This window comes from Artemia sp. Qi Xiang Cuo, chromosome 4, assembly GCF_049724085.1.
Source record: "Artemia sp. Qi Xiang Cuo chromosome 4, ASM4972408v1, whole genome shotgun sequence".
Classification (NCBI taxonomy): domain Eukaryota; kingdom Metazoa; phylum Arthropoda; class Branchiopoda; order Anostraca; family Artemiidae; genus Artemia; species Artemia sp. Qi Xiang Cuo.
The window spans coordinates 25,308,504-25,330,150 of record NC_142797.1 but is presented as its reverse complement, the minus strand read 5'-3'; the positions used below and the strand labels follow the sequence as shown (position 1 = coordinate 25,330,150).

The 21,647-nt window shown below is 35.6% G+C and overlaps 2 protein-coding genes across 4 annotated transcripts in view; one reads left to right on the top strand and one right to left on the bottom strand.

Moving 5' to 3' along the window:
- The window catches only part of LOC148952926 (uncharacterized), a 36,341-nt gene extending 24,425 nt beyond the window's left edge, over nt 1-11,916 (bottom strand). Inside the window, exons 1-2 of one of the 3 annotated variants that reach the window (XM_089088179.1) lie at nt 11,643-11,916; nt 1,051-1,335 (exon numbers count right to left, since the gene is read on the bottom strand). In XM_089088179.1, the coding sequence (XP_088944305.1) occupies nt 1,051-1,203 (153 nt within the window). In that variant the 5' untranslated portion in view covers nt 1,204-1,335; nt 11,643-11,916. Of the gene's footprint in view, nt 1-1,050; nt 1,336-6,800; nt 6,886-11,642 lie in introns of those variants that run through there. The other 2 variants (XM_089088181.1, XM_089088178.1) reach the window with 2 other exon arrangements.
- Nucleotides 7,726-9,291, top strand: LOC148952927 (uncharacterized). The gene has a single exon (XM_089087829.1). The coding sequence runs from the start codon at nt 7,726-7,728 to the stop codon at nt 9,289-9,291; it is 1,566 nt and encodes a 521-aa protein (XP_088943955.1).
- Nucleotides 11,917-21,647: the final 9,731 nt, after the last annotated feature.

Here is a 21,647-nt window from a genome sequence, read left to right as displayed (position 1 = left end):
ATAGACACCATTATTTAGGACTCATATACTTAGTAAAAGATGAGTGATATGATTTATCATATGGCAGTAGGTGGAGATTACAATGGAGTGAGCTTGTCTCCCAACATTCCAAGTCCACAAACGAGTAGCAGTCATAGTAGTTAGTTTCTGATTTGGAAACACTGACGGGATGCTTGTCAAAGCAGAAACAAATTTATTAGGTGTAGAATCATCTTCTGAAATAGGCCTAAGCATAGAATCATCTTCTAATAAAGACAATGTGTTGCCTTCTGTAACCTTACGGCTCAGAGGTCCAGCAATTGAGCAGTGACTTCTGCTATCTCTAGAGGGTTTGGAAAAAAAAGAATTGCCCTTGTTAACAAAATAAATGAAAAAATAAAAAAGGCAATACTATTTTAAGATACAATTTGTGGTCATAATGACAGAAATCAAAATTTCATTAGACCATAATCAAAATCAGCCTTTGTTATTCATAGTTCAATTGTATAAAAATCGCTAGCTAAACTTGTACTGATTTCGTATTCACTGTGCATACTGTAAATACTAGTGCTGTAAACAAGATCAACTCAGATAGTGTAGTAGTTAATTAAAAACAAAACTTAGTTTCTCTATTAGTCAAAATCAGAAACTCCAGTTCTTTCCTTTTTTGAAAACACTTCATTTGGTCTATTAAAAAACCAAGATCAACACAACTTGAAAAACAGACTGGCAGCTGACAGGGAAGCTTTGTGACATTCTGATCTTAAATCTTCAGCTAAGGGAGAACACTGGTGAATACACAATCATTTTAAACAGATGATAAAATACCTGAGATTCTACTCAGACCAGTGTGTAATACAACCATAGCAGTGAACATGCTTCAAGATCAGCTGTGTTTGCATTATGGTTAAACAGATCTTCAAAGATGGCATTTCAATCCACAGCTCTAATCTAGACTAACCTACCAAATCATAATTGTTTAGCAAGTCAAAATAAGAATCTCCAGTTTTTCCCTTCTTTGTGTGGAAACCTCTTTTTGCCTAACAAAAAACCAAGACCAAAAAAACTTACCTTAAAAAACGGACTGACTGCTGACAGGAACGCTTTATGGCATTCTAAGCTTAAACCTTCAGCCAAGAGGCTAACATCAGTGAATAAACAGTCATTTTGAACAAATGACAGAATATCTGAGATTCTACCCAAATCAAGGTGTATAAGGACCATTTCAGTGAATATGCTTTGAGATCAGTGGTGCTTACTTTAAAGTTAAACAGAGCTTCAAAAATGATGTTTTTGCTCCACAGTCCACAATTATTCACAACATTTGCCACTTTTCTTGTTCCAGACTATAGCCACCTAAAAATGAGAGCAGGTTTTGGCACAAGATATAGTAAAACCAAGAATACGGGATGGGAGAAGGGAGAGAGATGCAAATATTCCATTACTAAATTTGTCTGCAAAGGTTTTAAGAGAGTAAATTGAAATCTAAATTTAATGCTGAAGAGCTCGTTTTCCAACTCTCCTGTGTATATGTGTGCAGAATAAGCTTGGAGGAAATAGGGGAAATAAAGTGGGGGATGGTAAACTTTGAAATTTTCATTTGCATGTAAATTTCAGCTGAGAAACTCAGTCTTTCCTACCTCCTCCCTCTCTCTGCTAGTCTCTCTTTGTTTGCTGAATTAGGATTTTTTCTTTTTGCACTGAACCAGTGGGGTACTGAAATAAGTGAAGTAATAAAATTTTATTTGTTAGATGAGACATCTATTTCAAAAAATAACTATCATATGCCCAGAACAGCCAAACTTGTATTTTGAAGAAAAAAAACAAGAAAATAACATCAAAACATAGTGTAAAACAACAATATACTTACAACTGGCTAAAGGATTCAATTAAAAGGACAGAGTAAATGAATCACTCTTCAATCTTTGTGTAAAACCTAAATTTTCAGCATAGCTAATATCTTCAGAAGGAGCATAATTACCTTAGAATACTTGAAAATGAAATAATCCAAACTTTACTTACAGCTAGTTCAATAGAGGAATTTGGAATAGTGTTTGAAAGCATTGACATTACATTGGTCAAAATGTTCTAGTGATTTGGTTTAAGTTACAATACCTGGATATTTGACAAGCAGTTCTCAATGGTCTGATTGTGATCTGCCCTGATCAATCTATTTCTGATGGATTATTTCCTAATTAGCTCCCCTTGATCAATCTATTTCTGATGGATTTTTTCCCCTAATTAGCTCCCCTGTAGAAGCTTTTAATTAATTTTAGAACTACAGAAAAAAAAACTGAAAATAGTTAATGGCAATATCTCGATTTATTATGGAAATTACAGATAAACAGTAAGTTTTTTATTAATTGTCATAGTCAACAACTTTCAGTATTATATACCCTTTTACATATCTGACTGCTTTTGGCATGCAAAAGACCTTGACTTTTTTCCATTAGGGGATGAGGTAATCTTGTTGTATGATTTTCTCTCAAACACAGCAATTGTAAAAAATCCTACTTCAGAAGAACTCATAAGATTGAGTTCAACCTGTCTCATAAGACGGGTTGTTCATGGCTCAGCGGGTTTGAACATGGGTTGTTCTCATCTAGTGCATCAAGTGTTTTCACCAAGCAGGTTCTCAAGGAAAACACGGGGTTAAACCTTTGAACCCGTTGAAACTAGACAAAACTAGACAAAAAACTAAAAACTTGAAACTAGACGAGAACAGCCCATGTTTGAACCCACTGAGCCTGAGAACGCAGCTTAGGTTATAACTTCTTTGTGTGGTTACAAAAATGAAATACCTTTGGGCCCCTTTAAGGGCTCAAGATGCAATTTGAAACAGAAGCAATTATTGTATTATTAAAGAGCATAAAAAAGGGCATCAAACAATGTTTTCACTTTCATCCTAGCTAAATTATAGGGCCATTTAGAAATTTCACAGCTCTTTAGCCTAGGCAATATGTTAGTTTAAATTATTTAAAACAGAGAATGTTTAAAATCATAATAATAGAGGATAATAGTAAGACTATCCCAAGCTGCAAACTAGCCTATCTGAGCAGGATGCCCTATATAAACTGAAGCAAAAATCATACAGCCTATGAGCAAGATACAAGCATCCAAGGGCACTGGCACAAAATTTTCCACGGGAGGCGAGACACCAAAATAGCAGTGGTGGTTGGTTGATAGTTTAGGTTTTTTAGGGCACCAAACTACGACTTTACCCTGAAGAGGACGCATTTGCAATCAATTTAGAATTCTGAGAAACTAATTGATTTAAAATTATCAATAACTATATTTTAGGCTTCCCAGTTGCAAACGAAGTAATGCCAAACGGTGGCAGTACTGGATTCAACCAAGTTGATTTGCTTTATTTGTAATGAAATTAGGCTACATTAGGTGATCTGTAATTGCATATCAGCTATAATGAAGAGGTTGAGTCATTGTTTAGGTGGGGGTAGGGTGGATTCATACAAAAGTATATTTTAATGGACTAACTGCTTACTCTTCCCGAGGCTTCAGGTAAATGTTGAAAGAGGTAGGGAGGAGTAGGAATTAATCAAAATGTTTCTCTATACAGCTAAAAATGTATGTTCCCATATCTAAAAGCAAATAGGTGGAAAAGGCAAGACAGGTCAACATCAGCCTTGCCAGGAAATTTCTTTGGGGTGGTAAATACTGCTAGGAACTTAATTTTTAGCAATTTTAAATGGTAATATTTTTCTTTTTCTATTTATATGAAGTACTTCAATGTATTTAAACAAATGTATTTATCAATAAGAAAATCCTATTCCAGATGTTGTGATGGCTTCAGTTCTGTAAAAGATCAGAAGTCTCACAGAATTTCCATCCATACAAACAATAATACTCCTTTTCATCCAACCAACATTCTTTAGTAGTAATATTAACAAGGACTTGTCACCAAAATTACTGTTCATTGCCAATTTTTTAAGTATGTTCAAAGTTTATCCAAAATGAAATTGCATATTTAAACATAGGATGGTACTAATCAATGTACAATTATTGATTTACAGATTTTAATAGCAATTAACCAGGGATACTTAGCAATAAGCTAATCATAAGAGGTTTTTCTGCCAATAAACTTGCTTGGCAATTTAAAAAGCATAGTTTTCAATATAATCAACTTTTAAATAAGTATAATAAAAATTATCAAGATATTTTGAATGATATTGTGATGTAGCTTGTTGGAAGTTTATTTTTTCTATTCCCTTTATAATTATGGATTTTAGGGTTGGTTTTGACACATGAAGGTAATGAGTAACATAAGATGTTTGGAAATCAGTTTGTAGAAATTGAGCAAAAGTGAAAAGTTTTTGGCTGGCAGTTAGAATTATCCAATTAGGGGAGCTATACTGGCTGAAGGATATTCTTTCAGAGTTGTGATGTTGTTACTTTGATTTAGTGCAAGGTGAATGATGGTTAAGGAAGCTTGGAAATTTTTTTCGGTATATTTTTATATTTTGGGGTATTGTTTTGTTCATAGATATTCCACAGGTGTCACTACATAAGGGTATGCCATATGGTTTTATGGCATCGCATGCTCATTTTGCCTGGGTAATGAAATTTATGCACTGAAACCTATATAAGGAATGAGTTTTCATCTGAGGAGACTTGATATGTGGTGATTACTTGGGGAACATTAAATTTTGTAGACTTATGGTGCTATGCCTTGGTTTTGGGACATTGACTTATACTTTTTAATGCTGATTTTGCTCTATGTTGGACTTGATTTTTGGATTATTGGGTTAGATATACTGTTTTGTCCTGGGCGATTGGATGGATGTGTATGGTCTAGACCTTGTTAAAGTGCTCATTTATCTCAGTTACTAAATTAGGAAGACAGTTTTTTGGTTTTTTTTTACCATGTAAATTACAGGTATTACATTATATCTTGGTTAAGGCTGGGTATGATTTGGAAAACAATCAGAAATTAAACAAAAAAGAGCTTCTCAACTGAAAGCAAGGAAAAAGAATTGGAACCTATTTGAACAGAATATTCTTTGTATCAAGGTGGTTGTCAGCTCCTTAGCACCCTACTCTTTACTGTGAAGTTTGGCTTTTTTCCGAATTTTTAAGAAAATATGCAATTGGAAAAAAAAGATTTTTCACAGCACTAAAAACTTTTGTTTTATGAACAAAGTGTTGAGAAGGGGGCAGTCCCCCTTATATACAGAGTAATTTATATTTATTTTAAGTTTTAAACTTGCTCCTTACTTTAGTTGAAAAACCTGTTCTATTTGTTTAATTACAATTCCTGAAACTGTGAAGTTTTATGAAAACAATACTTTTGGTAGCACAGAAAAAACTATTGATATTTCAATGATCTCTATTTAGATTTTGATGGATAATGAAACAGTTTATGGTAACAAACTGTAAGTAAGGATCAACCTGGCTCAATATTAACCAAAACTCTAGAAAGCAGAGTTTTGAAAACAATAGATATAACAAAAGAATTGGTTTATTATGCTGATTCCAAATATATAAGTTTCAGCAAGTTTAGTCATACACATCAAAAGCTACAAGCCTGAGGAAATTTGTCTGATTTTCAAAAAAAAGGAGGAAAGACCCCCTAGAAGTCATAGAATTGTAATGAAAACACACATCCCCAGATTTAGTGTATCAAAGAACCCTATTGTAGAGGTTTGAAGCTCATATCTGCAAAAATGTGGAATTTAGTAATTTTTGCCAGAAGAAAGATCACAGACGTGTGTTTATTTATTTGCTGTTTTTTTCCCCTGGGGTGACTGTATCAACCCAGTGGGACAAGAACAAAAGAAGATGGTCCATTTTAGTTCTAGTGCCCTTTTTAAGTGATTAAAAAATTAGAGGGCAACTAGGCCCCCTCCCAAACCACTTTTTAGAAAAATTGTGGAATCAAAATTTGGAGTTTTTTGTTCAGCATAGTTGAAAGGCCCAATAACTATGTCTTTGAACATGAAATGACTAACCAAGGTCCTAGGGAAAAGAGATTTAAGTTATAAAATTTGCCCATTGTTTTATTTTTTGTTGGGAAGTATGCATATATTTTTCAGGTGGGAGGGGAGGACAAGTTTTCTGCTGAGTAGAATTTTCTATGAAGAGGGCAGTTCCCAGGGGTTGAACTTTTCAGGAGAAATTTTACACTGGGTGAATTTATTAGAATTCCTATACAGAATGTCTTTAGATGTCTTGCTTTCTCTTTACCAATTCAATTTGATGCTTGGAGATGTTGAGGGAATTGTTGAGGGTAAATTTTTGCCATAATTAAATTGTCCAGAGGATATTTCTATGGGGAGGGGGATTGTTCCATGGAGGTGGAGCCAGGTATCCTGGCATTATTTAAAAAATGATCAGAAATTAAACCAAATAATGAGTTTTTTCCAACTGAAAGTCAGGAGCAACATTAAAAATTAAAAAAAAAACAGAAATTATTATGTAGATGAGGGGGGGTGCCTCCTCCTCAACACCTTTCTGCTTCAGCTAAAGTTTAAATTTTGTTAGAATTCTTTAAAAATTACTCTTGAAACACTAGGGTTGTTTAATTAGAACAATAAATAACTTTTTCTTTAAATGCCAAAAAACTAAAGCATGAAGAGCAAAGTGTCCAAGAGGGGGCAACCCCCCTCAATATACATATTTTGGTTTGTTTTAAGTTATAATGTTGCTCCTTATTTTCAGTTGAAAAATTTTTTTTTCTTTATTTCATGAATCTTAGAGACTAACATTTTTCTAAAAGCTGTGGGAAAAGTATAAAGTAAAAGTATATAAAAATGAAAAAAGTAAATAATTACAAAAAAAAAAATACACCAGAATAGCCTACTTACAAAAACTAAAATATAAACTCCCAGTATTCAGTTCTGTTGAACAATGCTGAAGTGTTGGATTGATATCTTTTAACAATATAGACAGTTTTGAATTTGGTCATCAAACACAAAATATTTAATGCCTTTAGACTCAGTGTTTATAAAAAGTGATGCATTGTCAAAGTAGTTTTTTTCAAAGTAAAACACTACAACTAAGATTAAGAAAATCAGATAAAAATGTTTAAGTTGATATCTTTAATTTAAATACCCAAAAACAATATATTTGACACCTTTATATATGTAGCGACACCCTATCCTATATTTGACACCTATATTTGACTATATCTTATATATTTGACACCCTATCCTCAAAATGTAGCGTGGATAAAACTAAGAAAATTGTGCAAGCAGAAGTCCGAGCACTTAGTGCTAACCTTTAGCAGTCGTTAGAATCCGAAGTACAACAGATCATCCGTGCTGAAAAAGACAAAGAGTTACGGAAAAACAACAGTGTTGTGTACAGTATCGACGCTTCTATTGATGACACTATCGCTCTCAAGCAGTTTTTATAGTACAGAATCAGTTGTAGTCACATAACTGATATCTATTGCCTGAAACAGATTATACAGGCTAGCGATCCAACCCGGAATAATGCACCGCCCCTTTTGTTTACTGTGTCATCCTTTCAAATTAAAAAACAGATCTTGAAAGAGTCTCTCTCAAGGAAAGGAGCAGTACAGTTCCGCCATGATCGATCGAAACAAGATCAAGAGAGATATAAAGCACTTGTTGCAGAGCTTAAGGACAGAATAGCTGGTGGTGAAAAAAACCTCGCAATCCGTGACCTTTGTATTGTGTCAAAAAACGCGAAAAGCGGAGAAGTCTCTCCTCCGAACCCGATGCAGATGTAGAATTCCAAGTTGTGAACTGTGTAAATAATGTAAATATGGGTGTTACCAACCGTGTTAGTGCTTCTTCTATGGAAAGACTCTCATCCATGACTAGTGACAGCTCATTAGAGAGCGAAACAAGCTCTGGAAGCTACTACACTGCTAACTTGAAGGCACCAGCGCCCAATGTAGGCAAAACGGATGAGGACTTAGATCAACCGGGCAACGGGACCAACAACCGGAGTAAGCAACACCAAAAACGAGTAAGTACAGATTTTTATGCTCTAATTACTAATGTCGACCAACTTACTAACAAATTGAACGAGCTGAAATCCGTGATTTATTCCAAAAATTATGATCTGGTCCTATTGACTGAGGTTTGTCCCAAGTTCAGTAGAAACAGGCTTGAAGATTCCCATGTTAAGATTCCAGGGTATGGTGTCATGTCAAACCTACAGTCTTTAGAATGCAGGCGTGGTACGTTGGCGCTATTCAAGACTTGTTATAGTATACGATCATTATGTCTCCCAGGTAACTCACAATTTGTTGAATCTGTATGGTTCGACCTATGTGATGACAGCGGTGGAGTAATAACCAGAGTAGGCTGTATTTACAGAAGCCCATCTGCCTCTGATTGCCAAGAAACCAAGCGGACAATAGCAACAATGCTGCATAAAGCAACTATGAATTACACAGGGAACCTTTTTATAGCTGGTGATTTCAACTTCCCTCACCTCATATGGAAGGAGGGATATCTGTATATACCTGTACTTACGAACAGAAGCAGAAGCACAAATCTATTCACAGACTGCCTTCACGACCTTAATCTCTACCAGATTGTTGAACAAGCTACTAGAGGCCAACTTTTCCAGAGACCGACTCTACTGGACCTAGTGTTCTTAAGGGATAAAGACCAGCTTCAGAACATTAATTACTTACCTCCTCTAGGAAAGAGCGATCATATAATCCTAGAAGTGAATGAGTCATTTCGTAAGATAAAAAATGATTACATAAAGAAAACTTATGTAGACCACAGGGCAATCAGAAAAGAGCTGGAAGGCATAGTTTGGTCACCTTTACTTCAAGGGGACGTCGACCAACAATGGGCTAACCTAAAGGACGAGCTACTTACACTTAAAAAAAAACACACATCAGTAAAACTCACGCCAAAGCCCAAAACACTGCCTTTCGTGACCCCTGAGATACGCAAGGAAAGAAACAGGAGGGGACGGTACTGGAGAAATCACAATAAAGGAGGGAAGGAAGAACACTACCAAAAGTTTGCAAAAGCTCAAAACAAACTAAGAAGCCTAACTAAACAACTTTACACATGGTACAAGTCCAAGCTAGCTGATGATAGTAAGAATAACCCAAAGAAGTTCTGGAAGTATGTATCAAGTAAGGACCATAGCAGACGGTCAGTAAAAGCACTCAGTACAGATGATAGCAAGGAAGTGACCAACTTGAAGGACATCACTGAACTCCTCAACAGGCAGTTTGCATCAGTTTTCACCAGTGAATCAGATGGTCCTCTTCCTCATAGCCCACCATACGACATCCCTAACCCAATGCCACCTATTCTACTCTCCCCCCTGTTGTCCAAAAGCAACTTAAAGCACTAGACGTCAATAAGTCCGCCGGTCCTGATAACTTGCACCCAAGACTATTGAAGGAGCTTGCCAAAAAAATTGCACAACCACTATGCAATATATTCCAACTGTTGCTTGACTCAAAAAAGGTACCCAAAGACTGAAAGCTGACCCATGTCACCCCAAAACTCAAGAAAGGTGACCGCACCAAAGCCAAAAACTACAGACCCATCAGTCTGACCTCAGCAGTGGCAAAAACCCTTGAGCGGATTGTGAATGCTGATATTTTGACACATCTCTGTAATAATAATATACTTTCCCCCGACCAGCACGGATTTCTGCCACGAAAATTGGTTGAGACCAATCTCCTTGAGACATACAGCACCATAACAGATTACCTGGAAAAAGGAACCCCTGTGGACCTGATTTTACTGGACCTAGCCAAGGCTTTCGACAAGGTACCACACAACCGTCTCAGATTGAAACTTTCAGCAGCAGGTACCCAGTCGGACGTTGTTGATTGGATCATGGACTTTCTGACTGGTCGGATTCAGCACGTTCGACTCTTCACAAATAATGGCGATAAGGTCTTCTCCGAACCATGTGATGTTGTAAGCGGAGTCCCCCAAGGTACTGTCTTGGGCCCTACCCTATTCCTTATATACATCAACGATATGCTGAATGGAACAGAAAACAACATCACTCTCTATGCTGATGACTCCAAGCTGTTTGGGCCTGCAAACCAACAAAGTCTGCAGCGTGACCTTCATAAAATCCAAATGTGGGCACAAGACTGGCTACTTGAATTCAACACATCAAAGTGCAGTGTCCTTCACTTTGGAAGCAACAACCTCCGTCACCAGTATAGCGTGTCCAATCCCAATTCACTGGCTAGCTTAGTACTAAAGACAAGTCCCGAAGAAAGAGATCTAGGAGTGCTGATAGATGAACAACTGAAGTTCCACGGCCACTGGCAACAAGCAGTTTCAAAAGCAAATTCAAGCCTTGGTCTCCTCAAATGCACTATAACCAGCCGCTCCCATACAGTCTTTCTAAGGCTCTATAAGGCTATAGTTAGACCCGTTTTGGATTTTGGTACGTATCTCACCTCCCGTTCTTATAAGAATGACACCAGTCTAATCGAAGGAGTTCAGAGACGTGCCACAAAATGCATAGCTGGCCTACGAGATCTCCCATACAACAAGAGACTGGAACGCATGCAGCTGCCAACACTTGTCTTCAGACGCCGCTATGGTGATATGATGCTGACCTACAAGTATAACGCACAATCAAATAACCCCATCTTTACCAAACATTCAAGTCAGCACCAGACAAGAGGACACTCACATAAGCTGTCAAAACGTTTTGTTAAAACACGAACGCGGCAACACTTCTTTTCCGAGCGTGTTGTCAACGATTGGAATAGCCTTCAAGCTGAAACGGCAACTGCACCTATGGCTGCCTCCTTCAAGTCCAGACTTGACAAGGAATGGAATAACAAGCCATGGAAAAATGAGTGGGACTGTCCGTCCCACTCAACTACTGACTGATGCCAACTTTATCATAATGAGTGTCTTGCTAGGAGGCTGATGCCGCTTGTCATACCCAACCATCTTGCATACTCGATCTGAAGTTGCTGTTGTGTGGTGGTGTCAGCTCTAAACCACTGAGAATGGTCTTTATGGGCCATACCTACCTCGTGGCCACTGCTAATGAGTGGGCTTAAATTGCATCTCTCCAGCAGACCTCTCCTATGGCGTGTCACTGGGCCCTAACACAGTGATGAATTTTTGCCATCATTTGATCCGGAGCACAACAGATCCAGTATGGACCTTAATTTGCTCCGAAGTGCGAATTAAGGTAATTAAGGTAATTAAGGTATACTTCATAACTGTACAAAAATAAATATTTTTTGAAGTGACAACTAGATAAATACAATCACTCCTGGAAAAAAGATAATACAACACAAAAAAAGTGTTTGTTCAGCAGAAAAATATGGAAATTCTCAACATTCTGTTCAGGAGAAATATTTCTGATTATAGTGGCTTTATATATCAGGATCATGGGTACTCATGCAATGCAAGCAAAAGTTGACAGCATATTTTTACCAAAAGTGCCCCTTATTACATTGTTTTCTACAATTATACAAACTTCTGTAGTAATAGTCTGTAGTCAAACTTGTGTAGTAATAACTGCATTAATTACTAATTAACAAATACATATTTAGAATCACTATAAAAAGCAGATTCTTTGATTGAATGGGTAAAATTCTACTTTAGCTACTTTTGGCTATCTTGGAAAGGAGTTTGGTTAGGAAAATGAAACTTTCAGGGATAGATCTAAAGGCTAAAACATGTCCAGGGAAGGTATTTTGAAGTACCTACCTCCACTCCTTCTCTCTCTAGAGGGTCCTGACCTTTAAAAATCTGTGTGTCATAAAAGTGAAACCTTGTAAAATAGATCTTCTGCTTAAAATGAAGTCCAACAAATTGTTTTGAGCCTTGCAACTTTGCTAAATCCTGATTTATAGAGTTTTAAAGATATACAAAGACATTTCCTAAATTTTGAAAATTAACATTGATATGGCTTAAAATACTACTCAAATAGCCTAACAGGAATTGCATTTTCAAAAATAAAGCCAGAGAAAAAGAATCTTATAACTGAAAATTAAGGTAAAATTTTGTTTTGTCAAAATTTCAATAAGTATAGACCTGTCAACCTTCCCAGAACATATTTTAGCCTGTAGACCCATCCCTGAAAGTTTCATTTTCCTAACCTCACCCCTTTCCAAGATAGGTAAAAGTAACTAAAGTAGAATTTTACCCTATAAAAATTTGAATCTTACTGCTGCTCCAATCAAATCATATAGAAAAATTTTTTGTGAAAAACTCAAAAGGGGTCACTATGTAACAAATTAGAACTTCTATTTTCCTTATTATTGGTCAAAATCTATTGGAAGGCAGCCAAAAATGGGGAACACATATTTTTTTCATTGTTTTCCCCTATTCTGATCTCTTTCCTTTGGTTTACTTATAATTAGCCTACTTGATAGTCCCAAATTTCCAGGGGGCCTTGCCCTCCCCCCTTTCCGGCGCCCACGCAAGCACCCATAAAAATAGGATATCAAACATGTTTAACCCTCAAGTCTATAACCCGTTAAATCTAAATTATTTCTTTCAACAGAGAGCCAAAAAAAAAAATACTCTTTTCTTTCATAGCATTTGTTTTTTTTTTAAATTAATCAAATCATAGTTCAGTGTTGCCAAATATGCTAAATACATTTTGAACTAGTTTTTTCACTAGAGTTTTACACTTCTGAAAGTATTCGCGAAGTTGATTTCTGAACTTAATAATTTTATTTGAAATATTGGCCATTAGGGCAAATAATGGATAAAGCTAGAACGCCAGCAATACATTTTAAAGAAATTAATCAGCTATAGGATGAACAAAAAGCACCTGATCCAACAAGCAGAACATATTAGCGATCAAGCTTATATGTTCTGCTAATATGTTAGCACGTTGGTGGTGTCTTTCAGGTCATTGTCAAGGAATGAAATTGGAAAAGCAGCTAGCAGTGGTTCCAAGTTCAGCTTATAAGCTTATCCAAGGAGAAGAAATAGACATAGAGTGACATTTTTGAGCAGAGAAAACGCTTTGAGCCATGAACATCTTTTTGGCTATATACCCAAGTCCAAAACATGGCTAGATTTAGGTTAATCCAAATACCAAGGTCATGGCTCAAAGGTAGTCTCTTTCCCTTTTGGCGGTGTCTTTCAGGTCATTGCCAAGGAATAAAATTGGAAATGGAGCTATTAGTGGTTCCAGGTTCAGCTTGTCTCGCTTTTCTTTAATAGCAGAGTCGGTATGAAGCCTATTGAAGTTAATTGCTGATCAATGCTTGGAGTTGAAAAATAACACTTTTGCATTTTATCACTGAGCATGATCCAAAAATTTCTATACAGTTTCTTAAAGTCCAACTACTCGAGATGGAGAAACCTTTCCTTTGATAGTTTTCACTTCCCAAAGCCCCCCTTAACCAAAGTGGTTGACATCAACAAATTAATTGGTGTTATGTGGCTTTTTAAGGAGAGGATAATTCTCTTTGTTATAACGAGGCTAAAAACAAGGAGTGTCTATTGCCTTGTACACTTAAGAAAAACAATTATATACATGATATATCTAAGTGCCTTTTGCCTGAAGCTGTTTTAGTCACAGTATACTTCAAACTAGAAACCAAGAAAGCAAAGTGAATCTTAGAAAAAACGGTGAAACCATTTTTTTAGTATGTCTTCCCTGGCTTGTTGGAATTATTAAGACTTTCCACATGGAGGAATAAAGCAAAGCCATCCCAAATTTCCAAGCCTTAAGCTACAACAGTTTATCTTGGCAACCATCGAGCAGCTACACTTTTCAAAACTCTGTTATCTTTCAAGTCCATTTTGTTACTTTTTGACCACCCCACTGGCCCGTTTTGGGCTGTAAAATAAAATATAGCCGTAAACATCTTGGCAAAACTTTTCAATTTGTTCTGGCAATAAATTTCCAGCAGCACCTGCACACAGGTGAATTAAAAATCATGAGCAAACAACAAAACAATAATTTAGGTAGTCATCTAACGGCTTAGCCTGCATCATAACTTTTGCATTGCTCCAACCCAACCTCCAAAGTCTTGGAACATTAATTTAGTTTTTGCTTTGTAAATATCTTTGGCGGTATATTACTGAACCTCTTAAAGTATCATGAAGGAGTATTCTTCACTAACAACATTTCTATCCAAATGGCAAACAACTATAAACAAGCTTTTCTCATTACTTACTGCTGCTTGATGATTTCGCAAAAATCCTTGAAACCATTTCCACCAATGTTCCTTCCAAATTCTCGCAGTTTCTCAATAATTGCCCATTTTATCAAGTTGTGTGTCCTTCCTCAATATATGCCTTCTCATGGCTATAATCATGTCTATTTGTCTTGTGCTGAGTCTGTAAATTATTATATGTTTTAAAACTAACCAAAAACTTGATTAAGAAGGGTTATAACTAATCAGTTGAGCAAAAATGTTTTACGGCAAAACTGAACAAACATATGAACTAACTTTCTTCGTAGGTAGAGGACACGGAGCTTTCTCAACTAAACCAGCGGCCACAATAGAAGGAGCTTAACTGCCCCTTAGAATTTTAAACCCATATTTTAGTATTAAAAATAACTTTATTTTACCTTCATAACAAAACCAAGAAATTTTTTACCTATCCCACTATTTTTCAGGATTTAGTGCTCTAAACTACAAAAATGAAAATCAAACTTACTTAGAAGAAATAAAGTTGTCCAAACTGAAAATATTATTGGATACTTTTTCAGTTGATCTCTTTCCACTATCATATCATTCAATTAAAAAAGATGGCTTATAAACTAAGAATTTTTATTTAAGTTGCTACATAAAATTTTGCTTCACCCAGTTTTGGAGCGTTTAAGGGAGTTTTGAGTTTATTTTTATTTAATCTCGTATCAAATAATATCACCCTTTATAAGAAACTGACAAGATGAATTATCTTTGTAAATCATGATTAATTAATCTTAAAATTAATAAAAAGAAACAACGAAGAGTTTTTTTGAAAACTTTTAATAAACTTCACAAGGTTTTCGATTCAGAAAAGGGGGAATGAAACCAAAATGCACTAACATTTGGATTGTACCAAAAAATGACCAAATATGCCGCATTGTACCAAGACCTTTAGAATCAAGATTTTGGCTTGCTATTTGTATTTTGGACAACTTTTGTAACAAATTTTGATCATAGTTGTGCTATATAACATTGTATTGATAAGTACGTGTAATTTTATTCAAATAAATGGATATGAAATTTGTATAATCTTTGGTGTTCCTTAAAGCTGAAGTTATTCAGACAAAGATGATGGTATTATTTTGAGTATACATAAATATTAATTCACCATCCCCCTTGATATACCCAGAATTCCCTTTCCCTTTCTACTGAATTCTCTGTAGCGTTCCTTAAATATCAGAGAAGAACCCTTTTGACAATTTTAGGTGCACTTAGTTTCTTTTTATTTTGTTCAACATATCCCCCGATGCGGCCTGAAAGCACTAGCTTATAGCCTTTAGCCATTTCTGAGGCATTTTCATATGTTGTTTTGACCATCGGGATGCTTATGCATCTTTTAATTTAGTTCAAGACCCCCCTCAAAACATCCCAAAAGTTTCGATTTAATACCCTTAGTCATTCCTATAATATTGTAGATATGCCATTTTGACAATCTTGATACATGTATTTTTTTTGGTTTAGTTTTTCATCCCCCAATCATACCCTGAAAATTTAAAATTAATAAACGTAGTCGTTACTTAAATATCGTAGATTTTCCCTTTCAACAACCATGGGTGTGCTTAAACTCTTTTTATATAATCCGCTAGTTGTAGCAGTAGTAGTAGTGGTTGTAGCAGTAATAGTAGTAGTAAACACAGTTACACTAGTAGTAGAATTGGATATAGCAGTCACAGTTGCAAATACAATAGAAGTAGTAGCCTAGAAGTCATAGCTGCAAGTAGTCGTAGCAGTGAGTAATAGAAGTTAAAATCTCCAGTGGTCATTTTTGAAAGTGGTTGCGGTCATAACTAGCTGAAATCACGAAAATTAACAATTCCCACTGCAAGTGTAGCGATGAAAAAATATTGTTATTTGTGGTGATAGAAATCTGACGTCTCAGAGTTTTGTTTCCACGGCACAATTAGATCTGACTTCATAGACATGATTACCTATAGGCTGACAGGGGTTAGAAACAATTTTCCAAGCTGTGGCGACTTTTGGTAATTGCAGGGATGAAAAAATAGGCTGGCTATACTCTATGTGGTACTAAATACCGACCGCGTCAAAGGCAATATTATGCCCAAAGGTCGAGAACTTACTCCTTGGGATTTCTCCAATAGCGCCGCTTATAGAGCTGGAGATTGTTCCAACAAGGCCTGCGCCACGCTCAATTATTGGATGAAAATTAAATGTACAGCTATGTAAACGTGACCTCTTTTTCTCGAGCTATCTGGGGATCCGATTCCCTTGGGAGCATTTACCTTGGAGACGTACGAACTAATTACCTATTATCAGACTAGATGCAGACATATAAAATGAAATAAATACAGATAAAAAAGACAATAGATTTATTGAACTTACATACTTAGGTGCACAGCAATGGGTCACTTCAAATGACAATAACGGTGACAAGAATATAAGAATTTTGTCTGAATCCTCCCCAATCTGATTTACGAATCCTCCCAAATCAGACTTACTAGTAATCTTAAAAAGCACATCTACCCCACTATCAAAACATAGCTTTTCAGTCTTGCGCCGTGAGGACTGGCTCATAATTGGTCCGAGTGGTTCATGTATACGAACCTTTCGTCCAATAAAATCTTTTAAATATTTTTGATGATTCAAGCGTTCACACGGTTTTTTGCCATTTAAACTTCCTGAGAAATATTGTACGTCGCATTTTGTTTATTTCTCTCTCTCTCTTAGCGGAATCTTAAGCCTGGGTAGTGCTGTTCTTTGTCTGGGTTGACGGCACTTTTTCTCTTTGCAGATTAAGGGCTGCATTTTAGAAACTAGGTTTAACTTAATTATAGGAAATCGGAATTATCTTTAGAAAGAAAGAACTTTATTTTGGTATTTTAAATACATCGCATCTTACTCATGGTACATATCACCCTTCCCACTAATTAATGACGTCCCGTCATTAGTAACTGCTCGCCTTTGATCTTTTTAAAATGTTTGCCATTTATTAACTATTTCTTCTACATAATTATTTTATATTTATGTTATGACTTAATCAAGAGCGCCAAAAAATTTCTCTATTGTTTTTCTTATTTTATTCTAGATCCCTATTTAAAATTAATCTACCGGACTCAGATTATTCATGGTTCTAGGCTAGCTAATATATTAACGATTTTTTTCTACATCTAACACTACATACAAAAACGATTTAAAACACACAATATTGTGTTTACCATTTTCACTGGTAATTTTAAAACACTTTCACAATTGTGATTCTTGAATTATCATATTAGGAAGTAACATATGTATATTCACATCTAATCATCACCTTCGAGTCCTTAATGTACTCAATCCTTCTGTTGTAAATTATTGTCCTTCACTCTTTTTGTCTTGGCAAAAACTTTGAAGCATTTACATTATAGTATCTTCATGGAACAGTTCGAGTCTGGTTGTCTTTACACGACAAGTTTTCTCTAATAGTCAACTGGGAAATGATGCTTCCCACTACAGGTGTTGGCGTATTTCTTCTCAGCATATCATTTTTTAGGATATCTTGAGGCACATAGAGAATGTATTCTCGCGTAAAATTGTTCATTTGTGCCTTTGATAAAATTGATAGCTCATGGCTTGCGTCGATTAGCCTTTGCGGTGATTCCTAGGTTAATCCCGGGGTAATTGAAGTTTGGATTTGAAACGGGTTGTCGTCATACTCTAGTGACTCTTTTAATATATTGTCTTTAAGTTCAACTTCAAACATCTTCAAATATCATTTACTTCAAATATCGTTAAATATCGTTTATCTTGTACTGCTCGATGGGGTTCTCAGAATTAAACTTCAAATTGTCTTTAACTTCAGCTTCAAATGTCTTCAAATGTCTTTAAATATCATTTAACTTCAAATATCGTTAAATATCGTTTATCGTGTGCTGATCGATGGTGTTCTCAGAATTAAACTTCAAATTGTCTTTAATTTCAGCTTCAAATATCTTCGTATGTCTTTATCATTTAACTTCTAATATCGTTAAATACCATTTAGCTTCAAGTATCATCACTATACTGCCTAATGTTTTCGGGGTCCATAGTTAGCATCAAAGGCGACATCTATGCATTTATACCTTTTATTGACTGATGGGTTTCTCAGCATTTATGTGATTATATAGTTCGTTAAAGCACTTGATACTGAGGTTCAAATAAGTGTTACCTGATACGTAATATGGTTCATGGTCGAAGAAACAACGATCAATGGTAACTGTTGTTTTCGTAGACGAAGTTGGGATGAAAATTGCTTGGAGTCTATGGTGAGTACTCTTCGTTGGTTGAGATATGATGAAAATAGATGCTATTGGGTTGTATCTGTACTGGGAAGCTCATTGTAATGCTCAATAACCAATGTGTCCATTTACTTCCTGTAATAAAAATAACGAGGCAGAATCACACATTCTTTGAAGTAAATACTCATACAATAATTCACGCATTAATTGGGTTATAATAAAACAACATACTTCCCAATGGGAAATTCAATACATAGAAGTTTCTTCTAAGTTGTTATAGCCTAGCGATTTCATCAAATATTAATCCTTCAACCTTAAGTGTGGTCTCTTGTTATACTTTCTAATATATACTATTACATACACTTTATTTTAACTTCTTTCCACACTTAGTTAATTTTACATTAGATTTAAAATAATCATTTAAACAGAGTTTATGCTACATGGTTAACTTTTTGAGGTCTAATTTTACAACACATTTCATGCCTGCATTGTTCACGCACGTCCGTGCTGTTTAAGAAACGAATATTGCAGCGTCGTAACCACACGGTTTTACGCAAACGATACTACAATGGGGGAACAAGACATAACAAGGACGAGTGAAGACCTCTATACCCACTCGTTTTCTAATGTCTTCCCTATTTCTTGGCTTAGACGTTCTCATGGGGCTCCGGGTTTAACCTCTGCATTTCAGCTGTTTCCCCGTGTTCTTCTCTTGGTTTTCGTCTTATTGGTCTTAGGATTTTCCCGTAATTAGAAGTCAACATTGGTGCCTCATATTCGCCTTTCGAATAAGGTAATTAGATGCAAGATTTCCAAGCTTGTCCGCGTAGATTCCAGTTGATGCTTGGCAAAGAATATAAGCGTAATGAAGAACTGACATCAATATCTTTTTAGAAGGCTATTGTTTGAGCAAACCCTTCAGCGCTAAATAAATAAATAAGATATTAAAGTCTTATTAGAATCCGTTAAGTGAAAAAACACCTTCACATTAATGGGGAATTCCTTGTTGGTTTTACTTAGTTGTTATTGGACATACACAGGGTTTCAATCTATATATCTTAACTGTTGAAATGGTTTTAAAATTTTACATATTATTATTGAGATATAATTCCACAATCCGACGTGAAATTCTACATATAAACGTATCAATAGCCAACCATTGGTACATATATTTCTTGAGTAAGAAACATTATATTTCTCGAGTAAGAAACACATGAATAAGCAAGCGTGCAGCACGTAATTACACTGGTATCCTATTTATATGTGTAGGCCTAAAACAATCATAATCTGCACTATGACAAAATATTTCATATTATTTGACGCTTCTGTACTGATAATTTCATGTTTTGGATAATATCCATTTTAGTTGAAACATGGGTCGATTTTTCATAGAAATTCTGGGGGGACCTGAATTAGTATAGGTAAGATATAACGTGACTGACTTGTGAAATTATGTCACGAAAATTAGAGCACAAGATATGTCATAGATAAACCAATGAAATTAAAGAACATTTTTGTCACAGAACTATAGAACAGTGATCTCTCTGTTATTGTATACGTCATAGATATAAACTAATAAAATTAAATGTTTCGCCAAGGAGCTAAAGACATTAATGTCTCTGTTTTTCTTTGGAAGTAATGTTTAACACAGAGCTATAGGACAGCATACGTCATAGATATAATATAATGAAATTAAAAAGCTTTTTTTCGCCTCGGAGCTATAAGAAAGTAAACTCTCTGTTTCTCTTTCAAAGCATTCTGATCCAAAAATCGAAAACTTAACTAGCTCACAGAAGTTTCTATTCAACCTTTAAGTATTGTTTGACTGGCCCTGATTGGCATAAAAATGGTAATTTCTTACACTTGAAGGACTGAGAAATGTCCTTTCCTACGGTCGTTTACACACAAAAAACTACAAAAAACAATCAAGGGCCTTTAGTTCCTCCCCGGGCTTCCCACAAGACGTGGTCCAACGCCAGTTGTCGTTTTCAGTAGACCACTAGCTTCCTACCTTTGGTTATTTTCGGTGATCGTCGGCGTTTTGACATCACTTGCATTTCTTTTTTTTAACTTATTCCACCAAATTATATTTTTTTTCCAATATATATATATCAAAAGAATCGCCTTTTAATGCCAATTCTAAATATGTGTAATTTAATTTGTTTCACTACACCTATTTAAAAGTTACGTGTAACCTATTAACACCCTGTTTAAATGTTTCTGTGATAAGGTTTCTGTTCTAGCGTAATAAGCCTTCTAGTCACAATCTATTTGTTAACTTATTGTATATGAAGGACTATTGGGTTCACTCCATTTTATTTCGACCATCAGATCGTATTTATCTGATATAAAACTATCTGATATTCCACTAAACTCTTCTGATTTATAATCAGACTAGACTTGAGGATGATTCATCTATGAGTAAGCATAAGAGCGTACCAGAATTATCAATATTAGCTATTCCAAAAGGATATATTTCCTTCTTTGTTTGTGCTAAAGTGGGTTAATATTGTTTGTAAATAAGCATGGACACTGGCTTGTTTTACATCTACATCGCTCTAAAGCAGCCATGGTTTAAAATTCAAATTTTCTTGTGACTCATTTTGCGGAGCTAATCCAGAATTTGAATTTTTTCTAACACCATTATTCAGATGAAGATCATCTGTCTAGGTAAAGGAGACACTTTTAAGACCTATCCCCATGCCTCAATTTTCTGTGATTTATGGTTTCTTTCGCCGAATTTCTCGCCTTGTGCAGAGTTCCAGTCACAGCTGGGTAACAACTCTTTTCTTTTGCTTCCTTCGGCGACTTTTGCTAAGCTTCCAGTTTTGTTTTATTACTTATTGTTACTTTTTTCGTTTTTTTCATCCTTTTCCTCAAGCAATTTAATTATATATTTATATATCTTTTCCTTCCCTTTGCTTGTCAAACTACATAACTAACCTAGTATTTGTTAGCTTTAACAAAGGTAATTCTATCGCTTATTACGTCGTAAAATGCCATGTTTTCGAAGCATCTCTACTCCTATAATACTCGGAAATGGCAGCTTCTAACCTATAATGGTTCGGACCACAATTTATGTGCTTCCTTTGCTAAATTGTAGCAGTGTTATCCTTGAACAATAAGTGTTCGTGTTTACTTATGCCGCTGCCGCCAATGTTCGCAGTGCTAGCAACCGCTGGCGCCACTTATTGGGGTGTATTTGCGGGGTCACCACTTTTAAAGGCAAAAATGGCGCAAAAAAGGTTGCTATGCCACTTACTCGAAGGGTAGAATCCCTTGTCGGCCCAAATGTTAGTGAAATTCCCGCTCTTACCCCAACGGTTCTGCAAATATCGGGT